This window comes from Loxodonta africana, chromosome 5, assembly GCF_030014295.1.
Source record: "Loxodonta africana isolate mLoxAfr1 chromosome 5, mLoxAfr1.hap2, whole genome shotgun sequence".
Taxonomy (NCBI): domain Eukaryota; kingdom Metazoa; phylum Chordata; class Mammalia; order Proboscidea; family Elephantidae; genus Loxodonta; species Loxodonta africana.
In genome coordinates, this window is record NC_087346.1 from 120117598 (window position 1) to 120145474 (window position 27877).

The 27877-nt window shown below is 40.5% G+C and overlaps 1 protein-coding gene across 4 annotated transcripts in view; it reads right to left on the reverse strand.

The window, feature by feature from the left end:
* Positions 1–27877, reverse strand: part of TBC1D1 (TBC1 domain family member 1) — a 284776-nt gene that overhangs the window by 112797 nt on the left and 144102 nt on the right. For 2 of the 4 annotated variants that reach the window (XM_064285963.1, XM_064285967.1), the window contains 7 exons: positions 22822–22932; positions 14921–15049; positions 13022–13111; positions 5206–5486; positions 2345–2506; positions 1390–1509; positions 91–230 (listed from right to left, as the gene is read on the reverse strand). In XM_064285963.1, coding sequence (XP_064142033.1) covers positions 91–230; positions 1390–1509; positions 2345–2506; positions 5206–5486; positions 13022–13111; positions 14921–15049; positions 22822–22932 — 1033 coding nt within the window. The remainder of the gene's footprint in view (positions 1–90; positions 231–1389; positions 1510–2344; positions 2507–5205; positions 5487–13021; positions 13112–14920; positions 15050–22821; positions 22933–27877) is intronic. The other 2 variants (XM_064285966.1, XM_064285964.1) reach the window with 2 other exon arrangements.

Genomic DNA, 27877 nt, shown 5'->3' on the forward strand with positions numbered 1-27877 from the left:
ATCTCATTTCACTTCTTCCTCTGGATGTACTTTTGTTACAAGGAAAAACTCAGGCCCAAATCTAGCAGGTTCATTTCAACAGGGCCTTACCTTCGTATCTGCTAGGAGAATCACAGGCTTTCTGTGGGGTCGCCACTCGGAGAAAGATCTGTTGCCTCCACGAATGCCTTCGTGTTTTCACGGGGGTTCCACTGGCATCGCCTGGGTGGTTTGTTTTGGTTTCAAAGTCCCTAAAATTACAGCATAAATGAGTTGTGACCGGTGGGGAGACATCAAATGGGTTTGTTCGTTAGTTTTTTTTTTTTTTTTAAACAAAGCACCAAATTATAAATGTTCTTTGTATACACAAACATAATTAGATAATCACTGAAGTCAAGCTAACAGTGAGTCAACACTCCTGAAGGACTGCTTCCACGGTGAAGGATAGAGAAATGTGGTCTACAGACCACTTGCTTCTAACGAGGCCTCTCCTAGAGCCACTTCAGGCAAGAGAAACTGCTTAAGGGGGGCACTGTCACTGGGGTCTGGTCTGCACTAGTCTGCATGTAGGAGTATTTCTCTGCACAGGCCTACATCCCCATGGTTTGCCACCCCAAAGGGAGGAAGGTTCCAGTTCAGTTACATGAAACCATCAAGGAAGGCAACAGTTACGCAGTCACTTGCTGATGAGGACTGTATTGTAAAAGAAACAAAGTATGTATCTATCTGTGTGTGTGTGTGTGTGCGTGTGTGTATAAACAACAAAACAAAGTATACCTATCAAAAAAAAAAAAAAAAATCCATTGCCATTGAGTCGATTCCGACTCATAGCGAACCAACAGGACAGAGCAGAACTGTCCCAGACAGTTTCCAAGGAGTGCCTGGTGGATTTGAATTGCTGACCTTTTTTGTTAGCAGCCGTAGCTCTTAACCACTACGCCACCAGGGTCTCCCCGTACATATATATACATATATATAAATGCAATCTAAGCACTCATTTTCTTCCTGTGCACAGGCCAACTTGGGGATGCCCTTGTATGTCACACCGGAATATATATGCACAACTAAGCAATCTCCTGAACTTAAAGGTCAGACATCCTAACTTATTTATGACAGCCACATGCTCACTATCCAGAAACACTGCTACCGCTTCGGAGAATTGGTTGAGACTTTCTTTAGTCTTCTGACGATAACAATAACACATTAATAAACTAATCCTTGTCAAAACTGAAGAGGTAGAGTCCACAATTTTAAATGACACCCAGTAAGAAAAGGGTGTAAGAAGATACAGTAGATTTAGCTAAAATGACTTTTAAAGTGGCAAAAGAACAGCTAAAAAATCCCTGTATTATCTATCAATAATTCAACACTTATAATGCCTAGGCTTAATATATCTAAATTAAGCCCTACCTTTTTGTGTTCATAAAGTCAGAGGTGTTATTTTCGTCTACAGGAGCCAGAAATTTTAGAAAATTTGGCACAGAGGAGGAAGAATGAAGCTTTTTCCGCAGGGCATTACGGTAGGAGATGCTGAGAGTATGGTTGAAAACAGAGTTTAGGAGAAAGAAATATAAACACACAGAGCATAAAGTATAAACTACAAAATAAACATTTTAGTTCTAACACTAAGAACTAAACCGGAGATAGTTTATACATGAGATTTAACTTTCCTATTCATTCGGTCAATAAAATTCTATTTTAAATGAATGGTATCAATGAATTAATTTAAAAAATAGAAAACATCAGTCCATGTTCCAGATCACTCTTCCTTTCAACCAGAAGTAATCTTCCTATGTTAATCAGGAAGTTTCTGATAGGGCACAAGCTTCAGTGTATATGGCACAAATACCAATTGCCATCGAGTTAATTCCAGCTCCCGGCGACCCCATGTTGTCAGCGTAGAACTGTGCTCCATAGGGTTTTCAATGAATGATTTTTCAGAAGTAGATCTCTAGGCCTTTCTTCCGGGGTGCTTCTGGGTGAACTCAAACCTCCATCCTTTTGGTTAGCAACCAAGCATGTTAACCGTTTGCACCACCCAGGGACTCCCATGACCAAACGCAGTCGTTGTTAACCCGTGAGTGGATGCGCGGAGGCAGAGGGATGTGAAAATAACTATATAGAAACAGCTTGTCATCGAGACTTGTTCTCATAATACTTTTGAGAAAATTAATAGTAACATTAAGTCAGCTCTAAGGACAGGCTGAAAATAATAAAAGCGAAAACAAACAGGCACAAGCGCACACGCACAAGCGGTGGATCCAGCTGCTCTGCACCGACTCTCCCTCCACTCAGCACATCCTCTCTGTGGGTGGAAACTTCCGGGAAGACAAACGACAGTGAACTCGCCATGCAGTGTGCTCACCTCTTTGGCACGGCATTCCCACTTTGTTCTCCGCTTGAGTTATGTTTTAGGTACTTAAAAAAATTTGGCGAGGAGGCGGAGGGATTAAGGCGAGGTGGAGGATCAGGCGGTGAAGACTGACCTGAGCCACTTTTAGACTCGCTCACAGGTGGATGGTTCACACTAGGTAGCAATTCGAGAGAAAGCACGGAAGGATTAGAGGGGGATAAAAGGGGGGAAACACTGAAGGGTAAATCTAGAGGAAAGAGAAGGAAATGGGCACGACTGCTTTTGTCTCATTATTTGAATACAAACTGTCAGAGTTAGAGAATTTCTTCTCACTTCTTTTCCACATCCGAACTGTGCTGGTAAAGGTAGTTTTCAGTAAAAAGGAGAGTAGATGAAAGGTTGTTACTATTTCCCACATGTCTACACTCCTATTAGGACTTTTTCCTGTACAGGGAGTCCCTGACTCATATATGACAGGGTTTCTTCCAACAACTCTGTCCTAAGTTGGTTCTGACGTAAGTCCTCATTTTTTTTTTTTTAAGTTTTCATTATTATTGCCTTTTATTATCAGTATCCTTATAAATCCAATCTCTATTTGTCTTTGGGGGTTGGAAACATTACATAAAAACTTACAGGTATAATTTAACATTGTATATAGTACACAATAAGATGTATTAAAAAAAAAAAAGATGGTTGATGTGTGGTTTGTTGTAACTCGCCTACATCCTAAGTCAGGGACTAACTGTACTCCCTTTTTAAGACGTGACAGGGAAAATAAAAAATAAACAAAAACAAAAGAAAATCCAGAGACTTTAGAATGCATCACCCTCTTTAAAATGAGTTTCAATGTCTTGTGTCCCGCAGGTAAAAGAAAAAAGGATTGACTGTGGAGCAGAAAGAAAAACAGACCACGCTTATAAGAGAGAGAGAGAGACAGACATTTCTCTACCCTCTTGTCACCTATGTCCAGCACAATCCATTACGAAGCTGCATTCTTAGGGAAGGAGGGAAATGGGTTAGCATAATTTCCTACCACCTCTGGCTTGTGTGAAACAGCAGACTTGGCAAGAAAACCAGGGCTGTCCAGATAGGAATGCTTCCACAATCTCGGGAAATGCCAGAAACAGGAGTGAGAACAGTGGCGTCACTAGGGTTGGTGTCACTCAGTGCGGTAACTCATGATGCCACCCCTCTCCACCCATGGACCTTCTCCTGTACCAGACCATACAGAATCTTTGGTAATGTTTTTTGTACTACTGTTACTCACAGATCATAATTTCTGTATATCATTCTTTTCCTTTAATTACTTCTTTCTCAGAAAAGTTATTGATACAGGTTCACAAAGGCTAATTACCACAATATTGTAGCTAAACACCAGAAGATCTGACAAAATCAGTGACTATAAAAACAGTGGCAGCAACATAAATAACAGCACGTGCTTGAAATGCTTGTCTAAGAAGCTACTGATGGGGAAACAATGGCAGCTCTGAGGGACAGCAGGAGAGGGTTCACAACGTAAATTAGCATAGAGGTTTAGCCTTGTAGGCATATTATACATGTCAGCTGGGCTTACGAAAAACGTTTTTGTGGTTGTGACTAAATACAGGGGTATTTTTATAAGAAATAATAAATTTCTGCTGGAACAGGCCTCAAAAATTTTATAGACAGTCATTTTATGTTATACAGTAGTAAAGCAAAACAGAAATAGCTTTAATACAGGGTCTTAGGGAACCTAAGAACCACCTCATAGAACTTTAGCCAAACTACGCTCGTCTTTGAAATGTCATTAAAGGTTAGCTTCTGAAGTAAGTCCTGCTTTTGTGATCATAGTTACCCAGCTGAATCAAAGAACCATCAGTACCTACTTTCAGTGGCTGATGGAAAACCAAGCTGAGAGGCTCTACCACATCATCACGAGGTTGTTAATGCCTGACATATCATCACTCAATACTTCAAACACCTCTGCTCAGACTCTCTGCTATCCATGTATGAACTTCATGAACACGTATGTCTGGTCGTTTCCAGTGACTGTACACAGGTGTGGCCCTAATCTATGCTGCTGTGTAACGTGGGGGGATGTTCAAGAGTTTTTAAAGTTATTTTTAAAGATAACTGTGTGTCCATGTATGTATAGTCTCTGGAGCCCACCACGGCCAAATTAATCGCCAAGGGATCTAGAAGGGACAGGAACAGCTTTTGCCACTGTATTGCTTACCCATCTCTATAACCAGAATACTACAACTGCTCTTTAGAGCCCAACTATTTCTCAATAGAAGAATCCAGAATTCTCACAGGGGGAGAGACTTTAGGAAACATCTACTCCAATCTTGTCAGACAGAGAAGGAAAGCAAATGTGCCCAGGTCACCACTAGTTCATGACAGAGCTGGGTCCAGAACCCAAGGTCACTGAGTCCATTACAGGCATCCATGTCACTGTGTGTCCTGAACGCCTCTCAAGCTCTGTTATACACGGGTCATTGCACCTCCATCTTATAGCAGTTCTGTTCCACGTTTTCCAAACAGCAGACAAGTCTGCTCACCATCTCACTACCTCTCCTCAAAGCCAGCAGCTAGGTTCCAAAGCCAATAACGCCTCCTGTATTGTTTAAGGGATAAATATTATACATTTTAAGTACTATTTTTGCTCACTCTTACCTGTTTCCTCGCCGTATTTGTTACTTGTAAATACAAGTCTTGTAAGTAAACAAGTCTCTCTTACATCTACATGGGAAGGAACATGTTACTGCTTCAAGTAAAACCTGCCTCGGGTTTCTCTTTCACGCAAAAGATATACTTGGGATGCACATACCTGGTTAGTCACAGATATGCCCCAGGTATTTATACAATAAATTAACATTCTGAACAAATCTTACTTTCGCTCGTGAGGCGTCTCTGTGCTCACTGAGTGATACCTCATAAGTTTCCTTTGCGAGACCCCTGGAGACACCTCGGCAGGTTCCGGAAGCTCCTGACTTTCCGTGGGTAGATGGCTCAGGGTGTTGGCTCGCCTTCGGAAGCCCTGCTGGGGTGAGAGCTGAGCAGCCTCTTCACTAAGATGGCTCTCCGAGTCACTGGAGAGGTCATCCGAGGAGCTGAGCAGCTTGAAGGAGCTCTCAGACACGGGCAAGGCCTCCTTCTCACACACAGATGGCTCCTGGCAGCAAACAGAGAGCAGGTCAGACATATCACAGGGGAAATTATGGGATTGCCACATCTCTAATATATCCCTGGAGCCTGGCAGTGCAATGGTTAAGCACTTGGCTAACCAAAAGGTCAGTGGTTTGAACCCATCAACTCCTGTGAGCGAAAACACCTGGTGATCTGCTCCCATAAAGATTTATAGCCTAGGAGACCCTATGGGGCAGTTCCATTCTGTTCCATGGCGTCACTGAGTTGGAATCCACTTGATGGCAGACAATAGAACAACAACCCCAATGCAGGAAAACATTTCAATATGGAAACACATCTTCTGATTACAATGACATTTAGGGGCCACCAAAAACACAAGGAAACAAAGGCTCATTAACAGCCTGACTGTCAAAAACAAGATACAGGTTTGCTGGATAAATTTAAAAATAAAAACTACACAAATGCAAGTGTGAAGGACATTGGTCATAGTATATAACTGTTCTAAGCACAGCCGTAAAGAATTCCCTCTAATAACTGAATTCTTTAGTACTGCTTACAAAAATCAGTTGTCATTGAGTCGACTCCAATTCACGTGTCAGAGTAGAACTTTGCTACACACAGTTTTCAATTGTTCAGAAGCAGATCATCAGGACTTTCTTCCAAGGCATCTCTGGGAGGATTCAAACCTCCAATCTTTCAGTTAGTAACCAACCACATTAACCATTTGTCCTGCATTACTTTTTAACTACTCTCCACTGTTTAAATAAAGTTTTTTGTTTTTAATCTGTCCAAAGGGTGATCAAACATCTTTTATATCCATGTTTTAAGGCCCTCTGAATTTGATCTAACTTAGTAAACTGGAGGTTAAAATTATATCCTATAAACTACTCTTAAAATATGAGAAATTTCTTTCTAGGTACTTATCGCCTCAGCTTAGGGCAAATCACTTAATATCTTTCTGCACCTCAATTTCCTCATCTGTAAAAGATATATATGAGGTTGTTAGGTACTGTCAAGTCGATTCTGACTTATAGTGATCCTATGTACAACAGAACAAAACACTGCCCAGTCCTGCACCATCCTCACAATTGTTATGATAGAACCCACTGTTGCAGCCACTGTGTCAGTCCATCTTGTTGAGGGTCTTCTTTTTCACTCACCCTTCTACTTTACCAAGCATGATATCCTTCTCCAGGAACTGGTCCCTCCTGATAACATCTCCAAAGTACATGAGATGAAGTCTCACCATCCTCACTTGTAAGCAGCATTCTGGCTATACTTCTTCCAAGACAGATTTGTTTGCACTTCTGCAGTCGATGGTATATTCAATATTTTTCACCAACACCATAATTCAAAGGCATCAATTCTTCAGTTTTTCTTATTCATTGTCCAGCTTTCACATGCATATAAGGCAACTGAAAATACCATGGCTTGGGTTAGGTGCACCTTAGTCCTAAAAGTGACATCTTTGCTTTTTGCAGCAGATTTGCCCAATGCAATGTATCATTTCATTTCCTGACTGCTGCTTCCATGGGCATTGATTATGGATGCAAGCTAAATGAAGTCCTTGACAACTCTGATATTTTCTCCATTTATCACGATGCTGCTTATTGGTCCAGTTGGGAGGATTTCTGTTTTAGGTTGAGGTGTAATCCATCCTGAAAGCTGTAGTCTTTAATCTTCATCAGTAGGTGCTTCAAGTCCTCCCTGCTTCCAGCTAGCAAGTTTGTGTCATTTGCATATCACAGGTTATTAATGAGTCTTCCTCCAATCATGATGCCACGTTCTTCTTCATATACTCCAGCTTCCAGGATTATTTGCTCAGCATGAAGATTGAATAAGTATGGTAAAAGGATACAACCCTGATGCACACCTTTCCTGATTTTTAACTATGCAGTAACCCTTTGTTCTGTTCAAAAGACTGCCTCATGGTCTACATACAGGTTCCTCATGAGCACAATTAAGTATTCTGGAATTCCCATTCTTCACAATGTTATCCATAATTTGTTACGATCCACACAGTTGAACGCCTCGGCATAATCAATGGAACACAGATAAATATCTCCATGGTATTCTCTGCTTTCAGCCAAGATCCATCTGACGTCAGCCATGATATTCCTTGTTCTAAGTCCTCTTCTGAATCTGGTTTGACTTTCCAGCAGTTCCCTGTTGATGTATTCCCAAAACCACTTTTCAATAATCTTCAGCAAAATTTTATTTGTGTGTGATATTAACGATACTGTTCAACAATTTCCGCATTCTGTTGGGTCACCTGTGTTTGGAATGGGCACAGATATGGATCTCTACCAGTGGTTGACCAGGTAGCTGTCTTTCAATTCCTTGGCATAGACCAGTGAAGCACTTCCAGCATTGTATTCATTTGTTGAAACGTCTCAGCTGGTATTTCGTCAATTCCTGCAGTGTTGTCTCTCAACAATGCCTTAGGGCAGCTTGGATTTCTCCCTTCAGTACCATCGGTTCTCGATCATATGCTACTTCCTAACATGGTTGAATGTCGACCAGTTCTTTTTTGGTACAGTGATTCTTTACATGTTCTCTTGATGCTTCCTACGTCGGTCAATATTTTGCGCATACCTGTTGCTGTCGAGTCAATTGTGACTCATTTGCCCGTTGAATCCTTCAAAATTACAACTCAAGGCTTGAAATTTTTCTTCAGTTCTTTCAGCTTAAGAAATGCTAAGCGTGTTCTTCCCTTTGGGTTTTCTAACCCCAGGTCTTTGCACATTTCATTATAATACTTCGTCTTCTTGAGCTGCCTTTTGAAATCTTCTATTTAGCTTTTTTACTTCATGCTTAGCTACTCTACATTCAAGAGCAAGTTTCTTCTGACATTCATTTTGGTCTTTTCTTTCTTTCCTGTCTTTTTAATGACCATTTGCTTTCTTCATGTATGATGTCGTTGATGTCATTCCACAACTCCTCTGGCCTTCAGTTATTAGTGTTCAATGTGCCAAATCTATTCTTGAGATGGTCTCTATATTCAGGTGGGATATACTCAAGGTCATACTTTGGCTCTCTGGGACTGGTTCTAATTTTCTTCAGCTTCAACTTGAACTTGCAGAGGAGCAATTGATCGTCTGTTCCACAGCTGTCCCCTGGCCTTGTTCTGACTGATGACATTGAACTTTTCTACTGTCTCTTTCTACATATGTAGTTGATTTGATTCCTGTGTTTTCCATCTTGAAAGGTCCACATGTATAGATGCTGTTGATGTTTTTGAAAAAAGGTATTTGCAATGAATAAGTCATTGGCCTTGCAAAATTCTACCATGTGATCACTGCCATCGTTTCCATCACCAATGCCTATTTTCCACCTACCGATCCTTCTTTGCTTCCAACTTTTGCATTCTAATCCTAGTAATTACCAATGCATCTTGATTACATGTTTGATCAATCTCAGACTACAGAAGTTGGTAAAAATCTTCAATTTCTTCATCTTTGGCCTTAGTCATTGGTGCATAAATTTGAATCATCATTGTATTAACCGGTCTTCCTTATAGGCATATGGATATTATCCTACCACTGACAGCATCGCACTTCAGGACAGATCCTAAAGTGCTCTTTTTGACAATGACTGTGACGCCACCCCTCTTCAAGGTGTCATTCCCGGCGTAGTAGACCACATGATTGTCTGATTCAAAATGGCCAATACCATTCCATTTCAGCTCACTAATGTACAGGATATCAATCTTTATGCATTCTATTTCATTTTTGATGACTTCCAATTTTCCAAGATTCATACTTTGTACATTCTATGTTCCAATTATGAACAGATGTTTGCAGCTGTTTCTTTTCATTTTGTGTTGAGCCACGTCAGCAAATGAAGGTCCCGAAAGCCTGACTCAATCCACTCTATTTTGAGGCAGATCTTCCCCAGTAATATTTTGAGTGCCTTCCAACCTGAGGTGCTCAGCTTCAAGCACTATATCAGACAACGTTCTGCTGCTATTCATAAGATTTTCACTGGCCAATTTCCTTAGAAGTGGATCTCCAGGTGCTTTTTCCTAGTCTGTCTTCATCTGGAAGCTCTGCTGAAACTGCTTCACCATGGGTGACCCTGCTGGTGTTTGTAACACTGACAGCTTCCGGCATCACAGCAACATGCGAGCCACCATAGTAGGACAAACTGACAGATGAGTAGTGGAAAAGGCATATAGTGAAAGTTTATCTCACTGGATTATAAGGATTAAGCAAGATAAGTACTTCGTACGCTGACAGTACTTTGTACCATATAAAATGCTACACAAATATAAGTTACTGTTTTTAAGTACTCAATGATTTTATTGAGTGGGCACTCAAATATTCATTAAGAATGACTATTTACTGTATACTTTTGAGATACATTTTTTAAAAGAATGATTACTACCACTCTTGCAAACTGATGCTTAACACTGCACCTAGCACACAGTTAAAAATCCATTGCTGTCGCGTTGATATCTATTCATAGAGACCTTTATAGGACAGAGTAGAACTGCCCCGTAGGGTTTCCAAGGAGCGGCTGGTGGACTCGAACTCCCGACCTTTTGGTTAGTGGTAGAGCTCTTAATCACTGCACCACCAGGGCTCCAGCACATATTTAGTGGTCAATATTATTTTTCTCAAAAAATATATAAAATAAGCAGAAGTACACCAGCTTGGCTGTACTGCAATTGCTATGAGGGATAAGTAAATCAACATGTATAGGGTTAAAAGGAATGAATGCATTTAGTGAAGGACTAGAGAGACTAAATTTCATCTGTTCATTCCATAAATAGTTGAGTGCCTTTTAGGCACCAAGAATTTTAATTTTAGGAAACTAAAGTGAGGAAGCAGTTATATACATTTAATTTTTTAGGAATTAGTCAGGAAAAGCATAATTCCCAACATACTATGAAATGCTAATTTAAACATAACTGAAATTTTTCATTCTTCAGGACTTTATGGTCCCCGCCAAAATCCACTGCCATCAAGTCGATTCCAACTCTTAGCGACCCGATACGAGAGTACAACTGCCCCGTAGGGTTTCCCAGTAGCGACTGGTGAATCGAACAGTGATCTTTTGGTTAGCAGCCAAATACTTAACCACTGTACCACCAGGGCTCAAAAAAAAAAAAAAAAAAAAAACAAAGATCCTTTTAATTCAAGGATTTAAAATATTTGTCTGAGACAATACATTACAGGAAACAATCCCCATCAGGCAAATCTGTTTCATCTCATTAATTTCTCTCCAAGATATATGAGAGCTCTAGCCCACAGCTTACTTGGATAACTAAAAGGGCCACTCAGATGTTCAACTTCTTTTTGACTCCTAGATGATCAATTTATTTGAAGAGATACTATTACATAAGATAGCATTTCTTTTCAATAGTTTCTGAATCTTCAGGATTATAAAAGCAAAGATAGTAAAAAAAAGTACACATAAAGATAACACACCACAGTTCACACAGATGATTCTCAAAAGTTGTATTTTCCTTCAAAACTCAAGATATGTGTGTACTCCTAGATTGGTGGTTTGGAAAAAAAAAATGAAGTTTACTGAAAAAGTCACATATATGACATGAATTTCTTCATGGTGTCTTTATTCACACTGTATCTATCTGAAATGTCTTCTTCTCTGCCCATTTCCACAAGTACAATTCCTTCGCTTTCATCAAGACTCAACTCAAAAGTATCCTTCTCCCTCCATCAAAGCTTTCCCTGGTTCCAACTGCCCAAAAAACACTCTCCTTTCCCCTGCCTCTCTGACCTCTAAGTTACTACCCATCTCTTATTTTTAACTCTCTTGACTCCTACCATATTCTACTTGATGCCTGCCCCACCAGATAAACCCCTACAGTGCAGGGCCTCTGTGTCATTCTTCTGTATACAGCAGACATACCATAACATTTCCAAAACTTGAAACGAATTGCAGTTAAATCAACGTGCGTTAGATGGAAGGATAGATGATGCTACGTTCTACCAGACTGAGCTTAGAAAACCACATTCAGAAGACTGGTACCTGGGGCCTCACTACCCAAAATGGTCTACAGATCAATACCATCAGCGTCACCTTGGAGAAACTTGTAGAAGTGAAGCATTTCCTGCCTTACCCTGGGCCTACTAGATCAGAACCTGCGTTTTAATTCTGTTAAAGATGTACATTAAAATTGGAGAAACCAGCTGCCCTCAAATCAACTCATGGGGACCTTGTTTGTGTCAGAGTAGAATTGCACACTACAGGGTTTTCGATGGCTGATTTTTTGAAGTAGATCACCACGTCTTTCTTTCAAGGCGCCTCCGCGTGGACTCAAACTTTCAACCTTTTAATTAGCAGTATGGCATGTTCACTGCTCACACTATCCAGGGACTCATCTAAGGCAGTGTTTCTCAGACTGGAGTCTATAACCCAGTTTAGCAGATAGTGATGCCAGTTTAATGGCTAGCCATGAGCTTTTTAAAATAAAACAGAGAATATCAGTATGTATCACATGTTGTTTACAGTTAATACTGTTTTATGAAATTTTTATCGTAATTTCATATGTGTATGTGAATATGCATGTATGTGTTCACTATTATCACAATGTTAAATGTATTTCTTACTGTTGGTCTGAAAACTTTGAAAGCCACATGTCTAGGAGTGATCTCAGGAGAACTTAAACAGACCCCTTGGTAAGGAGCTGGGCTCCACAAAAATCCCTTCATTCCTCGCTCTTAGATCAGAGGGCACTCTGATAGCAGAAGGGAAAGCTGACCACCACCCCCGCCCAGCACAAAAGCCCAAACTCACTTTCTGGTAGTTAAAAGGTTAAACTAACCAGATTTAAGTATGCTTAAATATCTGGAAAGCGAAAAAAAAAAAAAGACAAGGCACAGACACTGACTTGTTACAAAGACCAAAAAGAACTGCTAGCTTACTCATTATCACAAATTCTGCTTGGCAGCAGATGCTAGGGGTGAAGCTTGGTTGCTTATTTACAAAAACAGTGATGTTACTTACAAACTTAGAGCCAGTTAGTGGTAAGGTTTCAGGAATTTAAGTTCATAGTTCTCTGAATTCATAAGCCCACTTTTGAGGTTTTTCCAGTGTTAATTATTTTTAACATTGGAAAATCTGCTTGAGGAAAAAAAAATCTATTGGCTACTCTGTGATAAGTTAGATTTTAGTAGTGATCTTGATTCTTTGCTTATGGAAAGGCCATCTGCTTTGTTCTGTAAAACTTTCATGTTATGGTAGAACTCCAGGATTGATCCCCTGCCCCAGCCAAGAAGTCTCCAAGTACCAAACTTTTTTATGATTAGAGGTATTAGGCTTCTTTTTCTCCTTTTGATGGGGTCCGTAGGTAGGAAGTACCAAAAACCAAACTAAACCCGTTACAGTGGAGTCGATTCCAACTCATAGCGACCCCTACAGGACAGAGCAGAACTGCCCCATGTGCTTTCCAAGGAGCTGCTAGTGGGTTTGAACTGCCAACTTTCTGGTTAGCAGCCAAGCCCTTAACCACTGTGCCACCAGGGCTCTGTTAGAAGATAAAGCCTATCTGCTGCTTTCTTCAGGGTATTGTATACAGAGGGGTGTGCTTACTTTGCTGGTGTTACTTAACGTGCTAGACACGGAGCTGTCCAGATCCACACTCAGGGAAGGTTCCTGTGGCGGGCCTCTGGCTTTATTACCCTACATAAAGAAAAGGCAGTCAGAGTTCCCATCACAAACGCAGGAGCAGGACTCAGGTTGGTCTACTTCAGTAAGTTCAGGAAAAATGCATCTACTGAGAAATGCTGCTGACCATATGTGTACATTAAGACAATCAACATATCTGTCATCTTGGTTTTTTGTTTTTTTTTTTTTTAAATAATACACCAAACAAAATATTCCAAAACATCTTGTGCATTTAGTCATTTGGAGGGAATGATAGGCAGGAAGAAGAGACGATCCATCTATGAAGAAAAGCAAGTGCCCACTCAACAGCTCTCTCCCCTGAGTCACAGGTCATCTCAACTGGCCGCCTGTATGACGCTCAATCCACATTCTATCCGTTTGGGGGATCTCACAGGCAGCCCCTCCCAAAGCCGGTTTTGTACACTGGCTGTTTTAAATTATCTCAAAGGATGTTGCAAAATTCTCAGAAACATCTTCAAACAAGATAAATTTTAACTTTCCTTAACTAAGGAAAAAAGTCTATGTTTCAAAAAGAGTGTGTCATGAAATAAAAATGAACCATAATAAGATATTGCGAGTTCCAGAAAGGTGAAAGCTTTGAAAGAGAATTGAACACAGATTTCTCAGGCGTGCCATTAAAGGTCTTTACATTTGGTGGGAGTGGAGGGGGGATGGTGACATCTTAAAGAACTCTCCAGATTGGTGCATGTGTGTACTTTGTTCTTCCTATAGAACTGTGGTCAGACAAACTCTTTTCTACAATCGGCCAGATAATAAATATCTTCTGCTTTGTGGGCTACCTGGTGTCTGTGGCAACGACGTAACTGTACACAAAAGCAGCCTTGGACAATAAGTAAACAAATGGATGTGGACATGTTTCAATAAAACTTTATTTACAAAACAGGTGATGGGTGGGATTTGGCCCATGGGTCATAGTTTGCTGACCCTTGCTACAAAGTGTTCCAAACACATAACAGCAGCAGCTGACAGTAACTGGTTTTTAAGCTGTACCTAGTGACACTTGGGAGAACAAAACCCACACCTCAACGTATCTACTCTGTGCTCTTGACAGAAACTGGTCAATGAGTAACCTTTTTTCAGGAAACAAATAATTCCGTAGAATGTAGTACAAAAGAGTGGAGAATATCTTTTTAACCCAGATCCAGTTAAAAACTGAATTTTACACCAGACTGAGTCCAGCACAACTAGATGGTGCCTGGCTACCACCACTGGCTGCTCTGACAGGAATCACAATAGAGGGTCCTGGACAGAGCTGGAGAAAAACATAGAACAAAATTCTAACTCACAATAAAAGATCAGACTTACAGGCCTGTCAGAGACTGAAGAAGCCCCAAGAGTATGGCCCTGGACATCCCTTTTAACTCAGTACCAAAGACACTCCTGAGGTTCACTCGTCAGCCAAAGAAAGGCCCATAAAACAAAATGAGACTAAAGGGGCACACCAGCCTAGGGGTAAGGACTAGAAGGCAGGAGGGGTCAGGAAAGCTAGTAATGGGAAATCCAAGGTCAAGAAGGGAGAGTGTGGACATGTCGTGGAGTTGGTAACCAACGTCACAAAATATGTGTACTAATTGTTTAACGAGAAGCTAATTTGTTCTGTAAACCTTCATCTAAAGTACAACAAGAAAAAAAAAAACTAAATTTTAAACGTAGTTAACATTGCTCTAAGATCAAGAAGACATAAAAAAAACTGTGCCCTGTTTTACTTTATGATGAACACTGATGGAATAAAAGCATAGAACTGAATCTTATTCTCTCTTTTAAAAGGATTTAATTTAAATCAGGAGAAGTTATGCTACTTACCCGGGACAAAATACTTTCTAAAGACTCTGTTAAAGATCTCTTTGCTTTGTTTTTCAGCATATCTAGCCTAAATCGCGTGGCACTAGGCAGTAATTCACTTCCAATATTCTCTGCTGCAACCTGTGATGTCTGAAAAAGCAAAACAGTGAAGAGTTAAGTCAGTTCTTCCTTTTTTCCTTTCTTTTTTAAGGGGATGAAAAATCTCTAGGGTGCATCTTTTTGACACCAGGCCATTATTCTGATTCTGTCGGTGATCTCAGTTCATCTGCTCCTTAGTGATATGGCTTGCAAATCCTAAAATTAATTCTGCCTCAAAGAGTTGCTTTGGCTGCACCAAACAGGACAAGGAAATGTGCTTTGAAACCAATTTGTTAACGAAGTAGTTTAAAGCTCAGGTATCTTGTCATTTACTGTGACCTTGTACCCGTGACCTTGTGCAAGTTACTTTCTCTGCACCTCAATTTCCTCTTTGTAAACTGAGACCAACAGTACGATCTAATCCTAACGCTATTTTTTGAGATTAAAGCAGGTAAGTATGTAAAGCATTGAGCACGGCACCCAGAACAGGGGTAACTGGTAAAAGCTTTTCAAAATAAAGTAATAATTTACCTTTTGGGGCATTTCAGAGTATGAGACAAAATAAATTTATCACGTGAAAATCCACTCTACACTAATCCCTTCATCCCTTTCTATGGAGCTCTTCTCTCGAACTTCTTTTGTTTTCATCCATCCCCCTTCCTTCTCATCTGCTCCCCAACTTCTCTCCCTTAACTGACCATAATATGAAACTCAACAGATAACGAAGTTTGGATATTTTCCAACCACTAAACGAAGTACAAGGAGGTATATGTTCTTAAAAATTGCAACAAACATCTAAATTTAATTGCTTCTTACTCATATGGATTCTCACCTGAGTGTTTCCTGCTGGACAATGATTTTGCTGGAGAAACACTCAAGCAAACAAATCTCCACCATTACTCTAAATACCAAGATAATTTGATTTTGTTGTTATTAAATATTTCAAGCACTCAGAAAAATGCAGAAACTAATACAACAAATACCTTTGTACCCATCACCCAGCTTTGGCAAAATGAGCATTCTGAGAGGTGTTGAGAGCCCTGGTGACACTGTGGTTAAGTGTTCAGTTGCTAACCGAAAGGTCGGCAATTCAAACCCACCAGCTGCTCTACAGGAGAAAGATGTGGCATTCTGCTTCAGTAAGATTTACAGCCTTAGAAACCCTATGGGGCAGTTCCACTCTGTCGTACAAGGTCACTAGAGTTGGAATTGACTCAACAGCAGTGGGTTTGGTTTTGGTTTGAGAACAGTGAGGAACACAGGCTCTGGAGCTCCATGTCCAGGCGAAATGCTGGCTTGGCTGTTTCTTAGCTGTGTGCCTGGGCAAATTATTACCTATTGTCCTTCTCAGTTCCTCCACCTAGAGAAGGAGGATGTAAAATGAATTTTCCTCACAGAGTCATTGTGAGATTTAATTACACATAAAGCACTTAGAACATACCTGGCAATCGAAAATTTTTATCATAGCTATTTACCACGAGGGCAATGGTAGCATTCTCATCTTCCGTGAGGGAGACCTAGGTTCGATTCCTAGCCAATGTCCCTTATGCGCAGCCACCACGAGTTAGTGGAGGCTTTTGTGCGGCTCTGATGCTTAACAGATTTCAGCAGAGCTTCCAAACTAAGATGAATGAGGAAGAAGGCCTGGATATTAACTTTTGAAAAACAGCCAATGAAAACCCTATGGATCACAATGGTCCAATCTGCAACTGATCATGGGAATGGTGCAGGACTGGGTAGCATTTCATTCTATTGTACATGGGGTACCCATGAGTCAGGGCCAACTTGATGGCAGGTAACAACAACATGGTTATTAACTATTATATTTGCTTCCTACTTTTAATATGAAACAAAAATTACAGCAGTCTCCAAAGCCTCCTGGATGCCACTATCCCTCACTCCATTCACAGAGATAACCAATCTCCTGAATTTGGGGTTTACTGTATCACTTCCTGTTTTACATTTGTACACATCTGTATATTTCCATTAAGCATATGTTTCATTTTACATGTAGTTAAAACTTTAAATGGATGATATTATACTGTATATAACTTCCTTTTTCAATGTTGTTTTTGAGACTGATCCATGCTAACAGGTGTTCTTCGGCTCACTCACTTTAACCAGAGTACAATGTTTTATTGTACAATTAAAACACTATTCATTCATGTTCCTGTTATTAAGTATTTCTTTCTTTTTTTTTTTTTTAAACAAACTAGGCTGCGGTGACCTCTCTTGTACATATCTCCTTATGCGCACACGTGAAAGCTTTCTCAAAGTCGGTAAACAGGACGTCCTTGCTGGGTCACCGGGTGTGTGCATTTGCAGCTACACTAGGTATTATCAAGTTGATCTTCTAAACGGTAACAATTCATACTCCCAGCAGCAGCCTATGAGAATTCACCTTTACATGGTATCATCAGATTTTTTAAATTTTTGCCAACTGATGGATGTGAAATGGTCGCTCATTTTAATTTGCCTTTCCCTGATTCCTACTGAGATTGAGGATTTTAGATTTATTCACGTATCTGTCATCCAAAGATCCTACACCTTCTCTGAATTCATGAGACGCTACAACGAAGGTTATTCAAAACACTTTCAAGGTATAAAAGAGAAAGAAAAGATTCTGATGAGAGCTACAGTTGGCTTTGTCTAATCATCTATAGTTCTACTTGCATGAGAATTAGAACATGCATTAAAGAATGACTTGTTTTTGTCGTTAAATGGTACCTGACTCATGGCAACCCCACATACGACAGGATTGGACCATTGTGATCCCTAGAGTTTTCATTGGCTGATTTTCAGAAGCGGTTCGCCAGGCTTTCCTTGCTAGTCCGTTTTAGTCTGTAAGCTCTGCTGAAATCTGTCCTGCATCATAGCAACATGCAGGCCTCCAATGACAGATGGGTGTGGATGGGGGTGGTGGCTGTGCCTGAGGTACATTTGCCAGGAATCAAACCCGGGTCTATGGCATGGACGGTGAGAAATAGCTTAGAAATCCCTCCAAGAAAGGCGGCTATCATTTAAATTTATATTTTCATAGTTCTGAGCATACTCTGGACATTTCACTCTTGCTTGCTGAGGAATGAGTGAATAAGCTATGACCACCAGGCAGGCCTATCCCATGGGAAACAGGTGCCGGAGATAATGGAAAGGCTTGCTACACTCTACACACGACAGCTAGGTGCCTTACTAGCTGCAGTTTGTCCTGCGCAATCATTTACCATGAACAGGAGCTTGTCTGGACTGGAGGCAGCCTCCGGGGCAGAGGGGATTAGCCACAAATGGCCCACAGAGGCCTGCCTCTCACTTGGTACCAGTTTACTCACAAAGTTAAAAAAGCTATGGACTTGCTTTCAAACTCATAAATAAAATTCTCATAAAATAGAAGCACACTGAGTTGACCAGTTTGAAAAACAGAGGAGATAACTGGCTTAGAGATTTAAAAAAAAAAAAAAAAAGTGGCATCAGATAGCAGATCCTGCACAGAGAGCAGAAAAACTGTTGTTTTGTTTTGTTTACCAGGCCATAAGGATCTCTGAACACTTAATTAAATGCTTCCACTGGTTGCCTCTACAATCTAAAAAGATCTTTTCTGCGTCTACTGCCATTATATGGAATCCTAAGAAAAATTCACATTTAGAAAATAATATATTCATGTTTATGTTAAAATAAGCATCTTAAAAATTTCTTCTTTGGAGAGGTCAACACAAATGGACTAAAACAAAAACAAAGAAGTTTCCTTAAAAAACTGAACACTTCAAAGGCCAGCATAGCAGGGGCGGAGGTTTGAGGACCATGGTTTCAGGGGACATATAAGTCAACTGGCATAAGAAAATCTATGAAGAAAACTTCCTGCATCCCACTTTGGAGAGTGACATCTGGGGTCTTAAACACTAACAAGCAGCCATCTAAGATGCATCAATGGGTCTCAACTCACCTGGAACAAGGAAGAATGAAGAACACCAAAGGCACAAAGTAATTATGAGCCTAAGAGACAAAAAGGACCACATAGGCCAGAGACTACATCAGCCTGAGACCAGAAGAACTAGATGGTGCTCGGCCACAACCGATGACTGCCCTGACAGGGAACTCGACAGAGAAACCCTGAGAGAGCAGGAGAGCAGTGGGGTGCAGACCCCAAATTCTCGTAAAAAGACCAGACTTAATGGTCAGTCTGGGACTAGAGAAACCCCAGAGACCATGGACCCCAGACCTTCTGTTAGCTCCAGACAGGAACCATTCCCAAAGCCAACTCTTCAGACAGGGATTGGACTGGAATAGGGGATGGAAAATAATACTGGTGAAGAAGGAGCTTCTTGGATCAAGTAGACACGTGAGACTATCTTGGCATCTCCTGTCTGGAGGGGAGATGAGAGGGTAGAGGTGGCCAAAAGCTACCCGAATAGACACGAGGAGAGAGAGGGGAGGGAAGTGCTGTGCTATCTCATCAGAGGGAGAGCAATTAGGAGTGTATAGCAAGGTTTATGTAAATTTTTGTATGAGAGACTGACCTGATTTGTAAACTTTCACTTAAAGCACAATAAAAATTTATATATAAAAAAATTCTCCTTTGAAGGTGAGATTGGTGCTTACTTAGATCAGTTTCTAATGAGGGGACAATATACTGAACTACGGAGTCCTTGGGTGGTGCAAATGGCTAAGCACTCAGCTGCTAACCCAAAGGCTGGCGGTCCGAGTTTACCCACAGGTGCCTTGAAACAAAGGCCTGGGGATCCACTTCCAAAAATCAGCCATTAAAAACCCTGTGGAACACAGCTCTGCTCTAACACTCACGGGGTCATCATGAGTGGGAACCAACTCAACAGCAACTGGAAAAAAATGCAGATTATGGAAGGAAGTGCTGGTGACCTGCTTCCGAAAATCAGCCAGCGAAAACCCTATGGATCACAATGGTCCAATCTCCAACCGATCGTGGAGATGGCGCAGGACTGGGCAATATTTCACTCCACCGTGTATGGGGTGGTCACGAGTCAGGGGCCAACTCGACAGCGGCTGACAATAACAACATAGCGGATTATACTGCAGTCTCTATATTGCCCAACCCTCAAGAGAAGGATGAACTCTAAGCATGAAAGTCTGGAGCCAAGTTTTAAATTCTGATGTTACACTAAGGCTCTCAGTTCAGAACCCATCTTACTTGTGTTGTCAAAACGTTATCTTCTACAGCAGCTTTGTTCATAATAGCCAGAAACTGGAAGCATCTCAGATATTCATCAACAGGAGAATGGATAAACAGACTTTGGTATTAACACAACGGAAGAAAAATGAACAAGCTAATGATACATGTAACAACCCAGAAAAATAGCAAAAACTTTATCCTGAGTGAAAGAAGCTAGAACTAAAAGAGTACATACTATATGATTCCATTTATAAGGAGTTCTAGAACAGGCCAAAATGAATCTATTGTGCAACAAACCATTAGCTGCCTGGAAGACTGTGGGGAGCGTTGTGGGGGGGATTCAGAAAGGAATGGGCGGCACTTTCTGGTGTGATGGAGATGTTCTATATCTTAATAGGCATTTGGGCCATGTGAATATACAAATGCCTCAAAATTCATCAAATGGTACACTTACTACTTGTGCAATCAACTGTGTATGAATTTTTTCTTAAAAAACAAATAAATACTAAATTCTAGTGAAAGATATGCATGCTGAAGTGTCAGGGATAAAGAGTATCAGAAACGTACTCTGGAAGGCACCAAAAAATAAGATGGAATGACAGATGGATAGATATGTGACCAAACATATGTAACAAAATGCTAAAAATCACAAACTCCAGGTGGTACATTCATGAGTATTTACTGCACATTTTCTCCAACTTTTCTGCATGTTTGAAATTTTTAATAAAATATTATTTAAAAAAGAAAAACTTATTAGAAAATGGACCCAGACCAATCAATATATATATAAAACATTAAGTTTTGTTAGACTCCTAAAAATAATGATTAAGACAATGTTCTTAGACCTTAGATAAACAGGCTCCACTACTTACTAGCAAAGTGCTTAACCTGTTCTCCATTTCCTTGTCTCTATAGTGGGCACTCTACTGATCAATCAAACTGGCTGCTGCTCTAGCATACAGCCTGGGGGACATCCGGCCACACCTGGGATCAGGGTAATGTCTCTACAGAGACAGACAGGAGCCCACCAGGTTAGAGTGTTCAGGAACCTGGAGAAGGATCTGTGCAGATGCCAGTTCTGTTTTGTGAAGCTCAGTAACTTTAATGTTAAAATTCTCTGATGTTTTGAAAATGGAAAAAATCCATTAAATATATTTCTCCATTGGACTAACACATGCCAAATCATAAAGATATCACACTGTTCTACAAAAATGAGACCACACTTACGTCAAATGTTTAATAAAAGAACAGTTTCCATCCACCATCCGTGCCTCATTTCCCTTTCTAAGAGTTATAAATTATTTCAAAACGATCAATTTCCTGTAGGAACAAGTCAGACAGACTTCCAAGAAAGAAAATCAAAGTAGGGGAAGAGCTATTAGTGTCCCCGCCCCCGCCAAAAAAGGAAAAAAGGGTGGAAGAGAAAAAAAGAAATAGATTGAAAGGAGAACTAGCGAATTGACTGAAAGCTTGGGAATCTGTCCCCTCTCCTGTGTACTTTTGAGTGTACCAGACTGGGTAGCTGGTACACTCAAAAGTACACAGGAGAGGGGACAGATTCCCAAGCTATCGTAAAAGAATTCAGGCTGGGAAGGAAGGAATTACAACCCACAAAACCCAAAGGCCAAAAACACTGACAATACACTGGCGTTAGGTCACTGCTAGTAGACCCTATACAGTTGGGCAAAGGGATAAAAACAATGTCGGATGCTATATGGGCTCGAAGAGTTGAATAAAGCACATAACTGCCACAGCCAGCTCAGATGAAGATATTGAATGAGCAGACTTGCTACGTGCACGTTCAGGGAAAACCACCATCCTGAGAGGTCACCAGAAGAGTAAAGGGCTGAATGTATGGAAGAGCACAGAGCATTTAGAATAAGCATTCGGCAAATGTTTAAAAAAAAAAAAAGGCAAAATAGTTTTGGAAAACTGAGCAATTTTCACATCCTTCATTGACTTTTCTTTAGACTTTCTGGCCAGCAGGTAGCCTTAGCAAATAAAAATGTACATGGTTTGAAACTATAATGGTTTATTATGAATCGCTCACACAGAGTCTAAAATATACAGGAAAACGGCCCACGGTACCGTGTATACTGAATTTCAAGCTTGAGGCTCTTCAGTGGCAGGAATTTGCAGGGAGCCTCAGCTCCTGACATACGTCCCACGAGCAGAAAGTTAGAGTTTATGGACAGTAGAGAGTGGTAGGCATAATCTGTAGTGCCATTACACAAAAGGGAATTAATGGAAGTTCTCTATCTGAATAACAGATAGATCAGGCTTCTAACATTGTATCTGATTTCTCAATCATACTATCTTACATTCACATAGCATTTCTATTACTAAGAATGTTCAGGCAACGATACAATGTCATGTCCATTTTACAAGGAGGAAGGTGAGGTGCCTGAAACAGGCTTCCTACAGTACGTGTAGCTCACGATGTCAGTATCTAGCTCTTAAACTTTGGTCTTGGCACTCAAAGCCACCTTCACTACGATGTGGACAGAAACTTCTCCCATCTTCCTAGGCACGATTTAAACATCCCCACGTTTTCCCTACAAGCCCAACAATTTTAAATAAAACACAGAAGGCAAAAGGTGTTTCAGAGCTTCACATAACCCTCCAAAACTCTGCCTACATAGCGAATCGGTATAAATTTTGAGAAGAAAAAAGCCATACCTACCTGCTTCATCTCCCCAATATGAACGTGATCTTTTTGTTTTTCTTCATATAAACATCTCAGGAAAGAAATAATCAATTCATTCTCTCGTTGCTCGTTTCTTGGTCTCAATTTCTTTAAAAAAAAATCGAAAACCAACATGTTACATTTATTTTTAATTGTCAACAAAACTGCTAAATATTCCTTGGGAAACACAAATAGCTTCCACCCATCCATTAACTAGTGATTTTACCCAATCATCTCACTAGGGGGCACCAATGACCCTAAAAGTACAGACAATTCTAACAAAGACCAGGTACTCAGGCTATGGGCCAGCTTTAGCTTTCCATCTCTGACGTCCTTATACTTAAATACTTTACATCAGATAGAGACCTAGTCAAAATATTTAATGAATAAATAGTTTTGAAAACAGGAGGAAAGATCAAAATCTGTGTAAACACCTGGAGGTCAAGAGCCAGGACATCTGCATGTTTATAAACTCTTATGATTAAGGGAACTGGAAAGAAAAACGAGGAATTGAATTCAGGGTCATGGTCCCACATGTAAAATGTAGCAGTCATGAGGTACTTCGTAGAAGCCCCATGAGACATGCACTTCCACACAAAATATCATGGCAAGCAACTCAATTTCTTTTTCCTTTTCATTCTTTCTTTCTTAAATTCTATGACTTTTCTTTTTCAGACAGGACAGTGGCCAAGCACATACTGGACTTTAAATCAGGACATCTAGGTTCTAGTTGTTGCCTAGAAATGTGACCAAAGACAAGTCATTGAATCTCAGCTTCCTCATCTGTTAAAGTGAGGATGATGAGATAAACTCCAAGGCTTCCTCCAGCTCTTAAATTTTTTAGATTTGAGACATCCAGTCAACAGTTTTTAAGAGACTATCTAATTTAATGTGCAATTTTCTCTGAGTAGGAAGAAAACAAAACTGAAATTTGTTTGGAGATACACAAAGCTTCTAGTCTATAAACTTGGAGCATATCTTCTTTACTGGCAATTATCCATTTCCCAGCTCTTCCTCCTCTTTCCCAGCCCCAAACGTCTAGTCTGTCCTTTAAAACAAAGTCAGGGTATAATAAAGGGACCTGAGTCTTGGTCAGTGCCGTTCCTGGCAATGCGCTTCCCCATCTAACTAAGGAGCAATGATTTTTATCTTGATGCCGTTGGCACTAGAAGCAAAGGTAACACTAGCCTATACCTTCTGATATTTCCTCTCTTAAAGAAAACAAACATTTTAAAAGTTAAGGTGCTCCTGTTAAGCAAGGAAAAATAGCAAGTGATTAGAAGGGATTGTTTTCATTGAGGACTTCCTGTTCTTTCAAATTTTAGATTTCAGGATTAAAATATTTTAGAGGTTAGAGCTAAGGCTATCAACCTGGATTCCAGGCCATGAACCCTGATATTATAAAATGTTCCAGACATTACATGCAAAACCCTGGATTTTTCCAGAGAAAGTTTCCATCCGATCCTCAAAAAAAGAAAGAGGTAGTCAAGTACCACGGTCCCAGTTGAACCAAAAGGTTATGGATGTACTATGAGACTGGGCAATGTTTGGTTCTGTTACATGTTAACGTCACCACGAGTCAGATGCAACGTAACAACAACAACATGAGTTCAGAAGGCCAGGCAAGAGAAGCAGATAGGAATTATGAGAGGCAGCCAAGCGGGTGCAGGGTCCTGAGAGCTGACCTATTCTTTTCCTCTCCTGTATCTTTAGTTAAATCTTTGTGCAGCCTTCATAAGCAAATGGCTATTTTGCTTGTTGAATTTCTTCACGATAGCTTATTTCAAAATATCAAAAGTAGTTGTGACTAAAAATGTAGTTAATAAGAAAGGAATATTAATACATTTTTCTTCTCAAAATATACAAGAAAGTAACTATTCTAATGGGCAGAAAATGTAACCTCAACATTATGTACTGCAGTCATTACTTCCCTGAAAAAACTGAAACCAAGAAGCAGAAAACGTGTCACAAAGCTTATTAAACATCATGGAGAAAAAGTCACTAAAGAAGTCCATGTGTACGGTCTCATGAGAGGTCAAAAAATCAATCTTTCCTTAAAGTAATTTGGAAATCTGGTTAGAGGCTACCCCTCCACAGAATTCAAGAAGATTAGCAAGGTGTTATCTCCTCAGTGGGCCCACCTGACTTCCCCATCCTCAACAATGGCAATCATCATTTCTTAAAGGTGATTTAATTTTATAAACATCCATTAGTCAGACAAGTCCAAGGAATATGATGAGGACTCAGCTGGATAATGTTTTAAGTAAAAAAATAACTCGTTTGTGCAAAACTAATCTGCAGTGTCAGAAGTCTGGGTGGTGGCTGCCTGGGAGCAGTGATAACTAGGGGGCAAGGGGGGGCTTCTGGGTGCTGGAAGTGTTCTATTTCTAAATCTCGGTGCTAAAATTATTGAATTATACACCACTGATTTTTGTTTTTCTGCATGAATGTTATACCCCAATTCTCAAAAAAAAAATGAGAAATAATACAAGAACAAAACAATAATTGCCTATCAAGTAACAGAACTGACTTTGTTACATGTTTCTTGACCTTATGTCTATGATGGACTGGTAAAATTGGTTGTAAAGGCAATTCAGAAAGGACCTTCTCAGCATGCTGGAAATTCAAATCCAGCATGCTGAGAAAGTCTGTGGTCTTCTGAATAAACCACTTAGAAAGACAACATTCACTTGGACACTTCATTCTGATATCGTTTTTTAAAATGATAATCACATCTCGTGATGGTTAGCCTTATGTGTCAACTAGGCTACACCCACTGCTGTCGAGTTGATTCCAACTCACAGTGACCCTACAGGACAGAGTAAAACTGTCCCATTGGGTTTCCAAGGCTGTAATCTTTTTTTTTTTTTTTTAATTTTTATTGTGCTTTAAGTGAAAAGTTTACAAATCAAGTCAGTCTCTCACACAAAAACTTATATACACCTTGCTACATATTCCCAATTGCTCTCCCCTTAATGAGACAGCCCACTTCCTCCCTCCACTCTCTCTTTTCGTGTCTATTCTGCCAGCTTTTAACCCCCCCACCCTCTCATCTCCCCTCCAGACAGGAGATGCCAACATAGTCTCAAGTGTCCACCTGATCCAAGAAGCTCACTCCTCACCAGCATCCCTCTCTATCCCATTGTCCAGTCCAATACTTGTCTGAAGAGTTGGCTTTGGGAATGGTTCCTGTCTGGAACTAACAGAAGGTCTGGGGGCCATGACCATCAGGGTCCTTCTAGTCTCAGTCAGGCCATTAAGTCCGGTCTTTTTATGAGAATTTGGGGTCTATATCCCACTGCTCTCCTGCTCCCTCAGAGGTTCTCTGTTGTGTTCCCTGTCAGGGCAGTCATCGGTTGTAGCTGGGCACCATCTAGTTCTTCTGGTCTCAGGCTGATGTAGTCTCTGGTTTATGTGGCTCTTTCTGTCTTTTGGGTTTGTAATTACCTTGTGTCCTTGGTGTTCTTCATTCTCCTTTGATCCAGGTGGGCTGAGACCAATTGGTGCATCTTAGATGGCCGCTTGCTAGTGTTTAAGACCCCAGACGCCACTCTTCAAAGTGGGATGCAGAATGTTTTCTTAATAGATTTTATTATGCCAATTGACTTAGATGTCCCCTGAGACCATGGTCCCCAAACCCCCGCCCCTGCTACACTGGCCTTCGAAGCATTCAGTTAATTCAGGAAACTTCTTTGCTTTTGGTTTAGTCCAGTTGTGCTGACCTCACCTGTATTGTGTGTTGTCCCTCCCTTCACCTAAAGTAGTTCTTATCTACTATCTAATTAATGAATACTCCTCTCCCACCCTCCTTTTCTTTCCCCTCTGGTAACTATCAAAGAATATTTTCTTCTCTGTTTAAACTATTTCTCGATTTCTTATCCAAGACTGTAATCTTTATGAAGTAGACTGCCACATTTCTCCCCCACGGAGTAGCTGGTGGATTCGAACTGCTGACCTTTCAGTTACCAGCTGAGCACTTACTCATTGTGCCACCAGGATTCCTCGACCAGGCTGTAGTAACCAGCTATTGAATCAAATACGAATCAGGAGTTGCTGTGAAGGTGTTCTATAGACGTGGTTAACATCTACAAAGTAAAGCAAGTCACCCTTGATCATGTAGGTGGGCCTATTCCAATTAGTTAAGGTTTTATGAGCAAAAACTGAGGTTTCCTGGAGAAGGAATAATTCTGCCCCAGGACCGCAGCATCAAATCTTGCCTGAGTTTCTAGCCTGCTGCTCTGTGCTACAGGTGTCAGACTTACTAATAACCCCACAATCGCACGAGCCAATTCCTTAAAACGTATTTCTTTATGTATATGTGCGTGTGTGGATGTATGTATACACATACACACATCACCATCCTACTGGTTCTGTTCTTCTGGGGAACCCTAACTGATACACATCTCATTAACAAATAATTTTAAAATCATGGAAAGTCCAATTAAGCTGATGTATACTCTCCATAAAATGAACAAACGCTATTCTCATCTCTTAAAACTTGGGAAAATCAACTTATTCAATCCATTCCCGATGCCTATAAAGTAAAAATCTACTGCTCAGTATTCCGTTAAGCCATTCCCTGAAATACACTCACTCAGGTTAAGAGAATTAGACACTGAGGCATTTTATTTACTAGCCCTACTTTGGCTTCACGTCACTCTCCACACTGCTGTGGAGCAGCAGGAGAGAGAGGGAGTCCCCGAGGGTAATCTTCACACACGTCCACTTAGAGATCTTTGAAAGTTACATATTTCAAGAGTCATAAATAAAAAAGTGGCTTTGCAGCATCATAAGCCCTCTTATACATAAACCAAAAACCTAAACCAGTTGCTGTCCAGTCAATTTTGACTCATAGCAGCTCCCTCTGTGCAGAGTAGGACTGCACTCCATGAGGTTTTCGTGGCTGTGACCTTTGGACTCAGACTGCCAGGCCCTTCTTGCAAGGCACCTCTGGGTGGGTTTGAACCACTAACCTTTCAGTTAAGTGCTTAACCGTTTGCACCACCCAGGAATTCGTTTTCTTATAAATAGAAGGGTTAATATCCCCAAATGG